The 16,404-nt window shown below is 41.9% G+C and overlaps 1 protein-coding gene across 10 annotated transcripts in view; it reads left to right on the forward strand.

The window, feature by feature from the left end:
- Positions 1 to 15,571, forward strand: part of HERC3 (HECT and RLD domain containing E3 ubiquitin protein ligase 3) — a 198,476-nt gene extending 182,905 nt beyond the window's left edge. For 9 of the 10 annotated variants that reach the window (XR_015165648.1, XR_015165647.1, XM_086406461.1 and 6 more), the window contains 3 exons: positions 10,084 to 10,267; positions 10,487 to 10,589; positions 13,963 to 15,571. Coding sequence is in view for 7 of the 10 variants with exons in the window: in XM_086406461.1 (XP_086262587.1) it covers positions 10,084 to 10,267; positions 10,487 to 10,589; positions 13,963 to 14,171 (496 nt within the window). In the remaining 3 variants the exon portion in view is untranslated. Of the gene's footprint in view, positions 1 to 10,083; positions 10,268 to 10,486; positions 10,590 to 13,962 lie in introns of those variants that run through there. The other variant, XR_015165646.1, reaches the window with a different exon arrangement.
- The last annotated feature ends 833 nt before the right edge of the window (positions 15,572 to 16,404 follow it).

The following is a 16,404-nucleotide window of genomic DNA, read 5'->3' on the forward strand; positions in this document are numbered from 1 at the left end:
AAGGACATCATTTTTGGGTGTTATTTCTAAAAGGTCTTATAGATCTTCATAGAACCCGTTCAACTTCAGCTTCTTCAGCGTTACTGGTTGGGGCATAGACTTGGATTACTGTGATATTGAATGGTTTGCCTTGGAAATGAACAGCGATCATTCTGTCATTTTTGAGGTTGCATCCAGGTACTGCATTTCAGACTCTTTTATTGACCATGATGGCTACTCCATTTCTTCTGAGGGATTCCTGCCCTCAGTAGTAGATACAATGGTCATCTGAGTTAAATTCACCCATTCCAGTCCATTTCAGTTCGCTGATTCCTAGAATGTCGACATTCACTCTTGCCGTGTCTTGTTTGACCACTTCCAATTTGCCTTGATTCATGGACCTGACATTCCAGGTGCCTATGCAATATTGCTCTTTACAGCATCGGACCTTGCTTCTATCACAAGTCACATCCACAGCTGGGTATTCTTTTTGCTTTGGCTCCATCCCTTCATTCTTTCTGGAGTTATTTCTCCACTGATCTCCAGTAGCGTATTGGGCACCTACTGACCTGGGGAGTTCCTCTTTCAGTATCCTATCATTTTGCCTTTTCATACTGTTCATGGGGTTCTCAAGGCAAGAATACTGAAGTGGTTTGCCATTCCCTTCTCCAGTGGACCACATTCTGTCAGATCTCTCCACCATGACCCACCCATCTTGGGTTGCCCCAGGGGCATGGCTTAGTTTCATTGAGTTAGACAAGGCTGTGGTCCTAGTGTGATTTGATTGACTAGTTTTCTGTGAGTATGGTTTCAGTGTGTTTGCCCTCTGATGCCCTCTTGCAACACCTACCGTCTTACTTGGGTTTCTCTTACCTTGGGCTTAATTTCCTTTAAGTCAATTAAGTAGAGAGCTCTTTTACAAATTAATTTTGGCAATACCATTCAGAAGTAGACATTTGTCTATAATGTACACACATATAGACAGATATAACCAGAGATCTCATAGCTTCATTTTAAATCTTAGTCATGAATCAATATAAAGCTCACTAATTTATAAATAACATTTGGAGTAAGTTTAACTCGCTTGGGTTGAATATTTATTTATTTATTTGTCTGTGCTGGTTCTAAGCTGCAGCACACAGGATCTTCAATCTTCATATCGGCATGAGGAATCTTTACTTGTGGCGCAGGAAGTCTTAGTTGGGGCATGTGGGATCTAGTTTCCTGCTGCTGCTAAGTCGCATCAGTCATGTCCGACTCTGTGCGACCCCAGAGACAGCAGCCCACCAGGCTCCCCCATCCCTGGGATTCTCCAGGCAAGAACACTGGAATGGGTTGCCATTTCCTTCTCCAATGCATGAAAGTGAAAAGTCAAAGTGAAGTCGCAGTCGTGTCCGACTCTTCGCGACCCCATGGGCTGCAGCCTACCAGGCTCCTCCATCCATGGGATTTTCCAGGCAAGAGTACTGAAGTGGGGTGCCGTTGCCTTCCAGGGATCAAACCCAGGCCCCCTGCATTCATAGTGAAGAGTCTCACAGTGGACCACCAGGGAAGTCCCTTGCTTGGATTTTAAAGGCCTGTTTTCCCCCCTCAGTCCCAGGAATTAGAGATGGTTTAAATAAGAGTAAGGCAGGAGTTCTTGAGCATTCTGGTAGAACATGTATATCTCAAAGATGCAAGGAGAAAAATGCAAGTTCCTCCTAGAAGGAGTTTGTGCCCTTAGAATTTTGAAAAGATGTTTTATCAAGGTGGCTTTCTTTAACTGCTTATGCAGAAACTGGTTTTGGAATGTCAGAAAGAGCTGCACCTTGGCCATTTCAGAGAGGATTTCCTTAGTTCCTAATTAAGTACTTACAAGTATAAGGTCTGTACATATGTAAACCTATTTGGGGTATTAGTCAGGGGTCATCTGACATCCCATTTTCTTCTGTTTGGGAGGCTCTTTCTCATTTTAAAGTTGGCTTATCAGAGTAAAATCACTATTGAAAACTGTGGCAGGCCAATGTGTGGTTTATGGGCTTAATTCTTCTAAGTGGCACCCTAGAGTCATTTCAGCTCTTCTGCGTGTCTTGTTTTCTCCTGCTGGCAGTCTAAAACTGGTGTGGGTGCTCTGAGCCCTGAATGGCCAATTTTTATATATGTGTCTCTGGATTAATGAATTTGTAAATTAGTGAGTGGGTTTCCCTAGGGACTGCTGCACAGTATGAGGACTTGCCTCTGCCACAACTCAATTTCCTCAGTTGCCTGAGAAAGTTGTAACTGGCCAGGAGAGCTGTGTCCCTTATCTTTGGAGCTGAAGGCTCTCATATGGTGCCTTCACTTTTATCCAAGAAATCCTGTTAAGGTAGATGATTTGAGGAAAGACATCAGATCCATCTCCTACCTAATCACCACTGAGCACTTTCTCAATATCTTACAAATGAAAAGTCAGGTACCTTTCTTATTTACTGCTGAATAAAACTCAAGATTGTCAACCAAGACAAGAGACACTCAGCCAAATTCGTCTAGACTCACCAGGAAGGTGGACAGGCACAAGGGCCCTTGCTAGTGCCTTGGAGGGTTCAGATGAAGGAGAAAAGTCTGCACTGGGTCCATTCATGGTTTCTGCAACTGCTGACAAATAAAAAATGCACAGTATGAGAGAGATGATTTTTGAATTCAGGGGCCTTTGTTCTTGCTATTCAGTGGCTAAACTGGATCCAGCTCTTTGCGACCCAGTGGACTGCAGCACCCCAGGCTCCTCTGCCCTCCACTGTCTCCCAGAATTGCTCAAATTCATGTCCATTGAGTTGGTGAGGCTATCTAACCATCTTATCCTCTGCCACCCCCTTCTCCTTTTGCTTTCAATCTTTCCCAGCATTAGTGTCTTTTCCAGTGAGTAGGCTCTTTGCATCAGGTGGCCAAAGTATTGGAGTTTCACTTTTAGCAACAGTTCTTCCAATGAATAGTCCAGGTTGATTTCCTTTAGGATTGGCTGGTTTGATCTCCTTGCTGTTCAGGGGACTCTTTAAGAGTCTTTGCTAGAACCACATTTGAAAGCATCAGTTCTTCTTTATGGTCCACTCAGCCTTTATGCTCAACCTTCTTTATGGTCCACTCACATCTGTACATGACTACTGGAAAAACCATAGCTTTGACTATGAGGCCCTTAGGGGCCTTACTTAGTACTATAGCCTGTGAGACAGAACATAGATAGGTCTGAGGAACTGCTCCTAAGAGGTAGAGAAAGAGCCAATACATGTAATTTTTTTTCTTTTTTTCTTGACTGGAAAATACATATAGTCAAACATACATCTTGGTGAAAGATTTCTAATCACAAAAGAATCAAGTATATCGAGTAAGTGATTTTAGTGCTTATTTATGTATAGGAAGAATCTGGTGTCACTGAAATTCTTCCTGACATGTATCATAACTATCTTGGGACCAAAAAACACAGAATATTTAATCTTGTTCTTTATCCTGTATTATAGGGCTTCCCTGATAGCTCAATTAGTAAAGAATCCGCCTGCAATGCAAGAGACCCTGGTTCGATTCCTGGGTTGGGAAATCCCCTGGAGAAGGGATAGGCTACCCATTCCAGTATTCTTGGGCTTCCCTTGTGGCTTAGCTGGTAAAAAATCTACCTGCAATGCAGGAGGCCTGGGTTCGATCCCTGGGTTGGGAAGATCCCCTGGAGAAGGGAAAGGCTACCCATTCCAGTATTCTGGCTTAGAGAATTTCATGGATTGTATAGTCCATGGGGTCGCAAAGAGTCGGACACGACTGAGCAACTTTCACTTTCACTTTCTTTCATTCCTTTCAGTGACTGCATTGGCTTATGACTTGATACTTGCAGAACTGGAAGGCAGGCAGCATTCTGTTTTACAGGCTTTGTCTTTGTCAGGAAAGCAGTACATTGTCTGCATTGTGAGAACTTTCAGCGGCTGTAGTTAAGATGTACAATATTTTTACATTAGTGGCTTTTATTTTAAAAACTGAACATTTACCCCTTTTTAAAGATGAGAAAAGAATGGCTTAGTAACCAGATAGAGGACATGACAGACCCTGGATTTGCACCCCTGTCTACTCCACCACTCACTGTATTATACCGCCTATTGTCAGTGTTTTGTGCTGGTCTCGGCCTGTCAATAACCAGTGTTGTGACTGAACCAGCCCTTGTGGTTATGATTATGACTGCAAAATGCCCTTCAGAAATAATTATCAGGACACTTTGGGGGGAAAAAAAAAAAGTTTATTACTTCAAGACCTGGAAATTGCATAGCCTACCGGGGCCACATAATAAGGTTGGGTTGGGGCTGGTGCAGAGAAAGTGAGTGTGGGTTAGAGTCTGGGGTTCTACTTTCATTGAGGTTGACATTGAGGGCCTAGGGTTTCATGGGCTTATACTTCTAAAAAATTATTTTTAAGAATATATATTTGCTGTGCTGGGTGTTAGTCGTGGCACATGGGACCTTTAGTTGCAGCATGCAAACTGTTAGTTGCAACATGTGGGCTCTAGTTCCCTGACCATGGGTTGAACCCACGCCCCCTGCAGTGGGAGTGAAGAGTTCAAGCCATCGGACCACCGTGGAAGTCCCTTCCGGGCTTATTCTTTATTTATAAATTTAAAACATAAGAGGAGGAATTTAATGTGTGGGAGGAGAAAAAAGCAAGTGGCCCAAATGGTCAGTTATCAAAATCAACCAAAATCTTTGAACCAAAGGAACTTCAGTGGGGTAGGCAGCCTGGCTGTTCATGTTTTCTGCTTGTGTGGCTGGCAATGTGTTTATTCTCCGTAGCTATCTTTGAAGTTGATGCTTTCACAGTAAAAGCACTTGAATTCCAAAATGGAAAAAAAAAAAAAATCAACTGTTAGGGCTCACACAACAGTTATTGGTGTAGATTGTTTAGTTTTTGGTGACTGGATCTGCCTGGAGGAAACATAAGAAAAGGTGTTCAAATTGTAGTTCTGTGAAGTGTAGTGTCACAGGGAAGGAGACATGGCAAGTATCTATCTTCATAGTGTCAGTTTTTTTAATTTTTAGAAAAAGACATAAATACAGAAAAGCACTAAACTAACTTTGTATCTATGATCCACAGTAAACACAGATAGTATATGCTTCAGATTTTTTTAAAAAAGAATTCCTGAAACCATTGACATTCTTGCTGTACATCCTCTTAATCCTACGCCTCTCTTCTCACCCTCCTTTTCCACAGACAAAACTCTTACAAATTTTATGCATATTCTTTCATGTTTTTATATTTTTATAATGTGTGTTTTAAGACAAAAATCTTTTTACATTAATGCCTTTATTAAACATATTTTACATACACATTATATACAATTTCATACTCCTAAACAAAATCTCCTAGCCATAAACAATAATCACTAACATTTACAAAGCAGCCCCAGTTCTAAAAACTTTACATTTATTAACTCATTTAATTTTTATAATAGTCCGATTAGTTACATTCTCTTATTCTCCCCATTTTACTGATGAAAAGAATGAGGCACAGAGAGATTAAATAACTTGCCCAAGGATCATCAGCCATAAGTGGCAAAGCCACTGTCTGGCTCTATAGATAGAAATGTTTTAAGTGTTAAAAAACAACTTAGGCAAGTGCTAAGTGCTATTGTATTATTACCATTCAGAAACTTGCTTTATGCCTCAGTTCACATCCTCACTAGTCAGAGGTGGAATATACATACAGACAATGGCCAGACCATATATAAAAATATGAGAACTCTGACAGAGAAAGACAAATATCATATGATATCACTTATATGTGGAGTCTAAAAAATGATATAAATGAACTTATTTATAAAAAGGAAATAAACTCACAGGCATAGAAAACAAACTTCTGGTTACCAAAGGGGATGGTGGGGGAAAGATAAATTAGGAGTTGGGGTTAACATACACACTACTATAATTTGGGTTGGCCAAAAGTTTGAGTTTTTCTGTAACATCTTTATGTACACCTGAAACTAACACAACATTCAAAATTAACTGTATTTCAGTTTTTTTTTTTTTTTAATGGCTAAAAAAAAAATCACAAACAGCCAAAAAAACAAACCAAACTAGAACTCTGACCTGCAGCCTGCAGAAGCCTGCCCAAAAAACTAACTCCTTACCTACAATAAACAGCCCAGGAAGCCATCTTGCTGTGAGTCAGGCTTGCAGGAAGCTATTGTCTTAATCTGGCTTCCTCAGTGGCTCAGATGGTAAAGAATCCTCCTGCAATGTGAGAAACCAGGGTTTTATCCCTGGGTTGGGAAGATAACCTAGTGAAAGGCATGGTAACCCACTCCAGTATTCTTGCCTGGAGAACCCCCGTGGACAGAGGAGCCTGGAGGGTTACAGTCCCAAAGAGTTGGACAGGACTGACTAAGCACAGCACAGCATTGTCTTAATTAGCATATGAATGATCATTAGTGAGATAGACAAGGCTATCAGTCAATCTAATCACACTAGGACCACAGCCTTGTCTAACTCAATGAAACTAAGCCATGCCTCTGGGGCAACCCAAGATGGGCGGGTCATGGTGGAGAGATCTGACAGAATGTGGTCCACTGGAGAAGGGAATGGCAAACCACTTCAGTATTCTTGCCTTGAGAACCCCATGAACAGTATGAAAAGGCAAAATGATAGGATACTGAAAGAGGAACTCCCCAGGTCAGTAGGTGCCCAATATGCTACTGGAGATCAGTGGAGAAATAACTCCAGAAAGAATGAAGGGATGGAGCCAAAGCAAAAAGAATACCCAGCTGTGGATGTGACTGGTGATAGAAGCAAGGTCCGATGCTGTAAAGAGCAATATTGCATAGGAAACTGGAATGTCAGGTCCATGAATCAAGGCAAATTGGAAGTGGTCAAACAAGACATGGCAAGAGTGAATGTCGACATTCTAGGAATCAGCGAACTGAAATGGACTGGAATGGGTGAATTTAACTCAGATGACCATTGTATCTACTACTGAGGGCAGGACTCCCTCAGAAGAAATGGAGTAGCCATCATGGTCAACAAAAGAGTCCGAAATGCAGTACTTGGATGCAATCTCAAAAACGACAGAATGATCTCTGTTAGTTTCCATGATCTCTGTTCATTTCCAGGGCAAACCATTCAATATCACAGTAATCCAAGTCTATGCCCCAACCAGAACACTGAACAAGCTGAAGTTGAACGGTTCTATGAAGACCTACAAGACCTTTTAGAACTAACACCCAAAAAAGATATCCTTTTCATTCTAGGGGACTGGAATGCAAAAGTAGGAAGTCAAGAAACACCTGGAGTGACAGGCAAATTTGGCCTTGGAATACGGAATGAAGCAGGGCAAAGACTAATAGAGTTTTGCCAAGAAAATGCACTGGTCATAACAAATACCCTCTTCCAACAACACAAGAGAAGACTCTATACATGGACATCACCAGATGGTCAACACCAAAATCAGATTGATTATATTCTTTGTAGCCAAAGATGGAGAAGCTCTATATAGTCAGCAAAAACAAGACCAGGAGCTGACTGTGGCTCAGACCATGAACTCCTTATTGCCAAATTCAGACTTAAATTGAAGAAAGTTGGGAAAACCACTAGACCATTCAGGTATGATCTAAATCAAATCTCTTATGATTATACAGTGGAAGTGAGAAATAGATTTAAGGGCCTAGATCTGATAGAGTGCCTGATGAAGTATGGAATGAGGTTCATGACATTGTACAGGAGATAGGGATCAAGACCATACCCATGGAAAAGAAATGCAAAAAAGCAAAATGGCTGTCTGGGGAGGCCTTACAAATAGCTGTGAAAAGCAAAGGAGAAAAGGAAAGATATAAGCATCTGAATGCAGAGTTCCAAAGAATAGCAAGAAGAGATAAGAAAGCCTTCTTCAGCGATCAGTGCAAAGAAATAGAAGAAAACAACAGAATGGGAAAGACTAGAGATCTCTTCAAGAAAATTAGAGATACCAAGGGAACATTTCATGCAAAGATGGGCTCAATAAAGGACAGAAATGGTATGGACCTAACAGAAGCAGAAGATATTAAGAAGAGATGGCAAGAATACACAGAAGAACTGTACAAAAAAGATCTTCACGACCCAGATAATCACGATGGTGTGATCACTGACCTAGAGCCAGACATCCTGGAATGTGAAGTCAAGTGGGCCTTAGAAAGCGTCACTACGAACAAAGCTAGTGGAGGTGATGGAATTCCAGTTGAGCTATTCCAAATCCTGAAAGATGATGCTGTGAAAGTGCTGCACTCAATATGCCAGCAAATTTGGAAAACTCAGCAGTGGCCACAGGAGTGGAAAAGGTGTTTTCATTCCAGTCCCAAAGAATGCTCAAACTACCACACAACTGCACTCATCTCACACGCTAGTAAAGTAATGCTCAAAATTCTCCAAGCCAGGCTTCAGCAATATGTGAACCGTGAACTTCCTGATGTTTAAGCTGGTTTTAGAAAAGGCAGAGGAACCAGAGATCAAATTGCCAACATCCGCTGGATCATGGAAAAAGCAAGAGAGTTCCAGAAAAACATCTATTTCTGCTTTATTGACTATGCCAAAGGCTTTGACTGTGTGGATCACAATAAACTGTGGAAAATTCTGAAAGAGATGGGAATACCAGACCACCTGATCTGCCTCTTGAGAAATTTGTATGCAGGTCAGGAAGCAACAGTTAGACCTGGACATGGAACAACAGACTGGTTCCAAATAGGAAAAGGAGTACGTCAAGGCTGTATATTGTCACCCTGTTTATTTAACTTATATGCAGACTACATCATGAGAAACGCTGGATTGGAAGAAACACAAGCTGGAATCAAGATTGCTGGGAGAAATATCAATCACCTCAGATATGCAGATGACACCACCCTTATGGCAGAAAGTGAAGAGGAACTCAAAAGCCTCTTGATGAAAGTCAAAGAGGAGAGTGAAAAAGTTGGCTTAAAGCTCAACATTCAGAAAACAAAGATCATGGCATCTGGTCCCATTACTTCATGGGAAATAGATGGGGAAACAGTGTCAGACTTTATTTTTTGGGGCTCCAAAATCACTACAGATGGTGACTGCAGCCATGAAATTAAAAGACGTTTACTCCTTGGAAGGAAAGTAATGACCAACCTAGATAGCATATTCAAAAGCAGAGACATTACTTTGCCAACAAAGGTCCATCTAGTCAAGTTTATGGTTTTTCCAGTGGTCATGTATGGATGTGAGAGTTGGACTATGAAGAAGGCTGAACGCCGAAGAATTGATGCTTTTGAACTGTGGTGTTGGAGAAGACTCTTGAGAGTCCCTTGGTCTGCAAGGAGATCCAACCAGTCCATTCTGAAGGAAATCAGCCCTGGGATTTCTTTGGAAGGAATGATGCTAAAGCTGAAACTCCAGTATTTCGGCCACCTCATGCGAAGAGTTGACTCATTGGAAAAGACTCTGATGCTGGGAGGGATTGGGGGCAGGAGGAGAAGGGGACGACGGAGGATGAGATGGCTGGATGGCATCACTGACTCGATGGACGTGAGTCTGAGTGAACTCCGGGAGTTGGTGATGGACAGGGAGGCCTGGCGTGCTGCGATTCATGGGGTTGCAAAGAGTCGGACAAGACTGAGCGACTGAACTAATCTCAACTGAACTAGTGAGATAGAGCCATTGTATAAGACAGTTCTTTCCAGAGGTGATTAAGGGATTTAGAGTGAGGCTTTAGGAGATTACCTTTAAAATAGGGGAGGATACAAATGTAGGTGGTGTTAGCTTTGTTAATTTCTGAAAAGTAGTAATCTAGAACCATCATCTTAGACTTTTAAGCAGAATAAGTCTTTTCTGAACTAAATTATGTAGGACCATAAACAAGATGAAAACTGGAGCACCTCAGGAGAAATAAAGTCAATATTATGGTTTCACCTACCTTCTGCCCTCCCTTCCTTCCTGTCTCCCATACCCCCCGATCACCTGAGAGTCATTGTTGGAATCCTGGAGCTGGGTGGTAACCTGCGGGATGCTGTAGAATGCCTCCTGCTGAGAATTTGGTGAGGATTTTTCATCTCTCAACTTCAGTGTAGAAGGGGAACTTGATAAATTCTACAGATCCTTGGGCTAAATGTATTCTATTTCTTTGGTCTCCTGGCAGGCAGGAATTTGTGGATGCTTATGTGAATTATGTCTTCCAAATCTCAGTTCATGAGTGGTACACAGCTTTCTCCAGCGGCTTCTTAAAGGTGTGTGGTGGCAAAGTGCTAGAGCTCTTCCAGCCTTCAGAACTGAGGGCCATGATGGTGGGGAACAGCAGCTACAACTGGGAGGAACTGGAAGAGGTAAGCCTAAAAGATGCAGTCTTTTACTTCTGAGTGTAGCAGCGGCCTGGGCAGGAATACCCAGAGCTTGCTCTCTTTCTAAGTGATCTGTGATTAACTGGTTTTGGGGGTCTCCTTCATTTCAGTGTTTATTTCTTAGTGCAAATGGTGTACAGATGTCCACTTGTAATATTTTGCTTCTGGAAGATAATTTTTTTTCTTTTTGTCTTTTTTGGGCAGACTGCCATCTACAAGGGTGATTACTCAGCCACACATCCCACCGTGAAACTATTCTGGGAAACATTTCATGAGCTCCCATTGGAAAAGAAGAAGAAGTTTCTGTGTAAGTATCAATAATGTCCATACGGTATTTGTCCACATTTCGGTTTTGTATTTGGTATAGGATGGTATACTACATGGGTGAAGTTCAGCTCTTTTAAATGGTAAAAGGTAAACGTGCTCAGTCACTCAGTCGTGTCCGACTCTTTGTGATCCTGTGAACTATATGCCTACCAGACTTCTCTGTCCGTGGGATTTTCCAGGCAAGAATACTGGAGTGGCTTGCCATTTCCTTCTCTGGGGAAAGGCTAAGTAAGGATATATATTTACACTTTTTGTCTTAGTGGTATCTCAGGCACAGGAGAAGTTGTTAATCTTTATTTGTTGCTTAATAGGATGGGTTGAATGAAAGGAAGAAAAGCATTTCACTGATTTTTTTTTTTTATTGCTCTAGAAATACTAGGTATTTTATATGTAAGTGATTCCTTGAAGTATTACATTGATGAAATCAAATTGTTTGGATTAACCTCCCTTATTTCTCTGCTGCTGCTAAGTCGCTTCAATCGTGTCCGACTCTGTGCGACCCCATAGATGGCAGCTCACTAGACTCCTCTGTCCCTGGGATTGTCCAGGCAAGAACACTGGAGTGGGTTGCCATTTCCTAAGTGAAAATTGAAAGTGAAGTTGCTCAGTTGTGCCCGACTCTTAGCGACCCCATGGACTGCAGCCTACCAGGCTCCTCCGTCCATGGGATTTTCCAGGCAAGAGTACTGGAGTAGGGTGCCATTGCCTTCTCCGCCCTTATTTCTCTAGCCTTTTAAAAATATTAGAGTGTCCACTCCAAGTGTAACTGGGCAGATGTGAGTTATAATAGCTTTATTGAGATTTAATTCACACACACATACTAAATAAGTTAAAGTGTACAATTCAGTGGTTTTGTATACTCACAGTTGTGAAACTATCAATTTTGGAACATGTGCATCATGTTCTAAAACGATGAGAAGAAAGTGTACTCATTAGCAATCATTCCCAATTTTCTCCGAGCTTCCCAGCCCTTACTAATCTGCTGTCTCTGTGGATTCCCCTGTGCCGGACATTTCATATAAATGAAATCATACAATAAATGGTCCTTTGTGACTGGCTGGATGACATTTGAGAATGGTAATACATTCAGAAAGGAGCATTAAGTCTAGTTTACATGAACAAATTGAGCCTCTTAAAAATAGTAGAAATCTTTGTGTCATTCTATAATCAGGGTCATAAATTAGCCAGTGAATAGTATAAAATTTAAAAACAGAATTTGAAAGGCAGTCTCTTTTGCTTTATAAGAATAAGCATATATTAGTGTTAATGCAAGATTTACCCCCAGATTCTACTGCTCACAGGGAGTAAAGATGAGAGGAAGTGGAGATCTTACAGAAGAATTCTTTAAAAAATACCCGCTTCCCCTCTGCCCAGTTACATGGGCTCTTGAGAAACAGTGGCATATGAGTCAGGTGACAGGATAGATTTGCCAGTGGAGCCTGTAAGGCTGGGACAAGAGCTGTGACAATCAGGAAGCGCCTGCTCTTGGGCTGGAGGTTTCCTTTAAATAAGACATTTTTCTGTTCAGAGACCTTTAGACTTTCATAAATCTATTATTAGACTCTCTAGTCTTAATAACATTAGAGTTTATTAGACTATATTTGTTGTCTTTATTAGACTCTATAGATTTGGCAAGAATGTTTATATATGTTTTTGTATATCACAGCCTCAGGTAGTGGCAGGTTATTTGAAAGTGCTCCTTAACTAATGGTATCATTGTAGATTTTCTAGCAGTTCCACAAAGAAGGTTATCCGGTGCTGGAAAACTGGGAAAGCAGAAGGGCTGGTCTCTTTTTCCTAAGTCACAGTGTGTCGCAGGAGTGAAATGTCTCGTATACTGCCGGCGTCAGATCTCCTGGTTTAAGGGAAAGGCACACAGATCCCAAATGGAAATTCACCAGCAAAGGGGGTAGCAGCAGAAACTTGAGGGGAGAGGAGACCCTGAGGCCACGTAGACTGTCATCTTCTTCCTGGCTTCCCTGAGGTCAGCTCTTTTCCTCTGGCAGCAATCCTCTTCCTCTCTGATTTTGTGAAGGCTGATAACATTTATGAGAACACATATTTGAGGGAGGCCATCCCTTACAGGGAAGGATGATTTTAAAAAAATTTTTATTGGAATATTATCACTTTACAAGGGTATATTAGTTTCTGCTGTACAACAAAGTGAACCAGCTATATGTGTATACATATATCCCCTCCCTCTTGTACCTCCCTCCCACCCCTCTGGGTCATCGCACTGAGCTGAGCGCCCTGTGCTGTACAGCAGGCTCCCGCTAGCTATCTATTTTACACATGGTAAATGTGTCAATCCTAATCTCCCAGTTAGTCCCACCTTCCCCCCGCCTTACCCCATAGCCACATGCCCATTCTCTGCATCTCTGTCCCTGCCTTGGAATTAAGTTCGTCTCTACCATTTTTCTAGGTACCACATATGTGCGTTAATATATGGTATTTGTTTCTCTTTCTGACATGCTTCACTCTGTATGACAGACTAGGTCCGAGGTCATTTTTTATGTGAGGGCATTTTTGAGCATTTATTCACGTGGTGCTTTCTTTGTGTCAATATATAATTAGGGTCTGAAATTAGCCAATGAAAAGTATAGACTTCTAAGTCCATATGAAACCAAAAAAACAGAATTTGAAAGTCAATCTCCTGCTCTGTAAGAGTGAGCATATTTAATATTAATATAAAGTGAAAGTGAAGTCGCTGAGTCGTGTCCAGCTCTTAGTGACCCCATGGACTGCAGCCTACCAGGCTCCTCCGTCCATGGGATTTTCCAGGCAAGAGGACTGGAGTGGGGTGCCATTGCCTTCTCCGAAGAGTCAGCGTTACCAAAGGAAAAAACCCATTGCGGTCCCAATCCGAGTAACCGTTAACCTCAGAGATGTTCTTGAAGCTAGAGCTCCATCTAGCTTCCGAACTTCAGCGAGGCTAGGCGCTTCCTGACTACCACCAATCCAAGTTTGGGACCTAAGCCACAGTACACAGTAACAGTATAGATCACAAGTCCCTTGAAAGTCTATGATCCAATAGATTAGGTTAGTACTTTTAATTCCCAAGGAGTTATGAAATGGTCAAAGAGACCGAAAAGTTTGACCAAGAAAGGTGAGTTCGGTCCACACGCTTTGCCCATTTTTGGTTGGTTCCCGAAGGAGACATTGGGTGCCTCTTGGCATTGGCAGGTCGGTATAAACCCCCGACAGGTTTCTGCCATAAGCCCTATGAGATCACAGGTAAAAGTGGCTGCACTTCTCACACGAGCCATAGGGTGTCACTCCTTCCCTTCGGTACTTCCCAGGGCCACCGAAAGCACGTTTGCGTAGCTGGTAATTCCCCTTCTCTTTCTCCACAGTGTTCCTGACGGGCAGTGATCGCATTCCCATCTATGGCATGGCCAGCCTGCAGATCGTCATCCAGTCCACAGCCAGCGGAGAGGAGTACCTGCCTGTGGCCCACACTTGCTACAACCTTCTTGACCTCCCTAAGTACAGCAGCAAAGAGGTCCTGCGGGCACGGCTGACTCAGGCCCTGGACAACTACGAGGGGTTCAGTTTGGCCTGAGAACCCCAGCTTGCCCCAGAGTTCCCTTCCTTCCTCAACAGCCACAGTGAGGCCCATACAGAAAATCATAGGGAGTGAGTTCTATTTTTTTTACTGTATAGCAGGTTGGAACTTTTGAATCCCGAACCAAACTCCCCAGTGTTCCTTGCACTTGTGACTGTGCTGCACTCTGCTGGATAAAATGGCAGTAGATTTTTAAACTATTTCCCAAATCTCTCTCTCAGCCCTGATCTTTCCTCCTAACACTTCCTTGTCCTTCTTCTGACTTCTCATTCCTCTGCAAGAATGATTGGACTGACCTGTCCTTTCTCTCCTGCACATGTAGAACGTCTCCTTTCTCTGCAGCCTTGGAAATGCTCCTGGCTTGTTGCAGCCCAACCCTCAGGACTAAGGAGGAAAGGACTACTTCAGAAATTCCCAAGCCCAACAAGCTGAGTCTGGGTCCATGACTTTGGCAGAACTCTTGAGAATTTATGGGAGCCTTTAACAAATATGCCTTGTTGTTTTTTTTTTAAAGTCCTCGAGGGCCTAGCTGTCTTCCTGTGGCTCTGCCTGTTCCTGGCCCTCCTCAAAGCTGTGCAAAGCTGCTTAGCTTTGCAGCTGAGCCAAATTTTGTCTGGTCGCTTCGCCAGACCCTTCTGACAAAAAGATGAGGTAACAGGTTCCCACCCTCTTCCATCATTCTGCTTTTGGAGCAAGTCGCGTTAATTTTTTAAGGAGTATTTCCTCTTAGAAAAGTAAATTTCTTCTTAGAAAAACTAAATTTCTTGCCTCTTTCTATAACTATCACTTTCCATCTCTTCCACTTTGTCTTCCCTCCCCACCTGCTACTTTTCATCACATTCTGTTACCTAACTTAATGTTCCCTTCCTTTCCTTCTAGTAGGTGCATGCAGTCTGTTTTAGTTTTTATTTGTATTTCAATTGCAAATATTTCTACTCAGATTCCGCCCCCCCAATTCCCTAATTGCTAAAGGATATTCTTTATTATGGGACTTTTGTTTATTGCATTTGAAATGTTTGTTTACAATGGGATTTTAGGGATTGTGTTTGAAGCAAATATATGTATTTAAAAAATCACAACATGCTGAACCTTCTTCATGAGATAAGAAAATTCTATATGAGCAAAGAATCCATGTCCGCCTAACTTTAAATTCCTAGTCACTAGAGAAAAGACTTATTTATATAAAGTAAAGTATTTATGAACCATGAGACAGCATCAAATCTCAATGAAGGACTGTAGATTTTTGCTTTTTGTTTTTAAAACTTATTCCAATTGGTAGTTTTTCAGTCTTTATAATACAAGATTTAAAAAAAGATATACAGTTATACGAAATGTTTATTTTCTATGTGTGTGCATATAGTTCAATATTATGCAATAAATTTGGTGTTTTAATGTAAGCCTAACTGTTTCTTCTTGTACTTGCAGAATGGGTAGCTTGCTTTCAGTAGAAGAATTAAGTCGTCTATCCACATAATCTGATAGAAGGTCAAATGTGGTTCCTGTCATAGAGGAGAGCTGGCTGCTGGGAAAATGAAGACAGGGCGGGGGTGGCCGACGGCATTCAGGATGGATGGGCGTTCTGAAGGTTATGATGGGTGAAAAGGCACTCTGCGTGGAGGAGAATGCCTTAGCAGGAGCTTGAATATGAGGGCATGTTTAGGAAAGGGCCAGGAACAACCTGAAGGGCGCATCAGAGGAAATAGAATAGTGGTAAATAAGACTGGGGAGAAAGAAGCTAACTTTGGCACTGAGGGACCAGGCAAAGCCTTGGACCTTGAAAATGTTCAGAACCTTGGGGGTAGGGAGGGGAGGAGTCATGTGACTTGACCCTGGTTTTAAAGAAATGTGAATGGGGGGTACATGTGGGAGAATGGAGTGGGAAGGACAGAGTGGAAAGACAGCAACTGAGAGTAGCGGGGGTGTGGACAGGAGCGATGGGCGTCCTGGGAAGAGGAGAAATTAAAGGTGAGTGTAAGACTTATTAATCTAATGACTGATGCTAATTAGCCCACTTAGAAAACCTTTTTTTGCTGTGTATAAGTTTTAAAAATAATTACCATGTATTGTTTTACTAGGCTTATAGACAATTTAAAAGTGGTAGAGAACAATAGCTTTCAACAGACATTTAATAGCATACATAAGTGCTCAATTTAAGGGACAGAAAAGTCTGTTACATTTAATTTTGAATGGAGATAGCCAAGATATTTTAAATTTGGGGGCCTCAGAATTT

The sequence above is a fragment of the Bos grunniens genome, chromosome 6 (assembly GCF_055505025.1).
Source record: "Bos grunniens cultivar Pamir isolate PY7600 chromosome 6, Bosgru_T2T1.0, whole genome shotgun sequence".
NCBI lineage: Eukaryota > Metazoa > Chordata > Mammalia > Artiodactyla > Bovidae > Bos > Bos grunniens.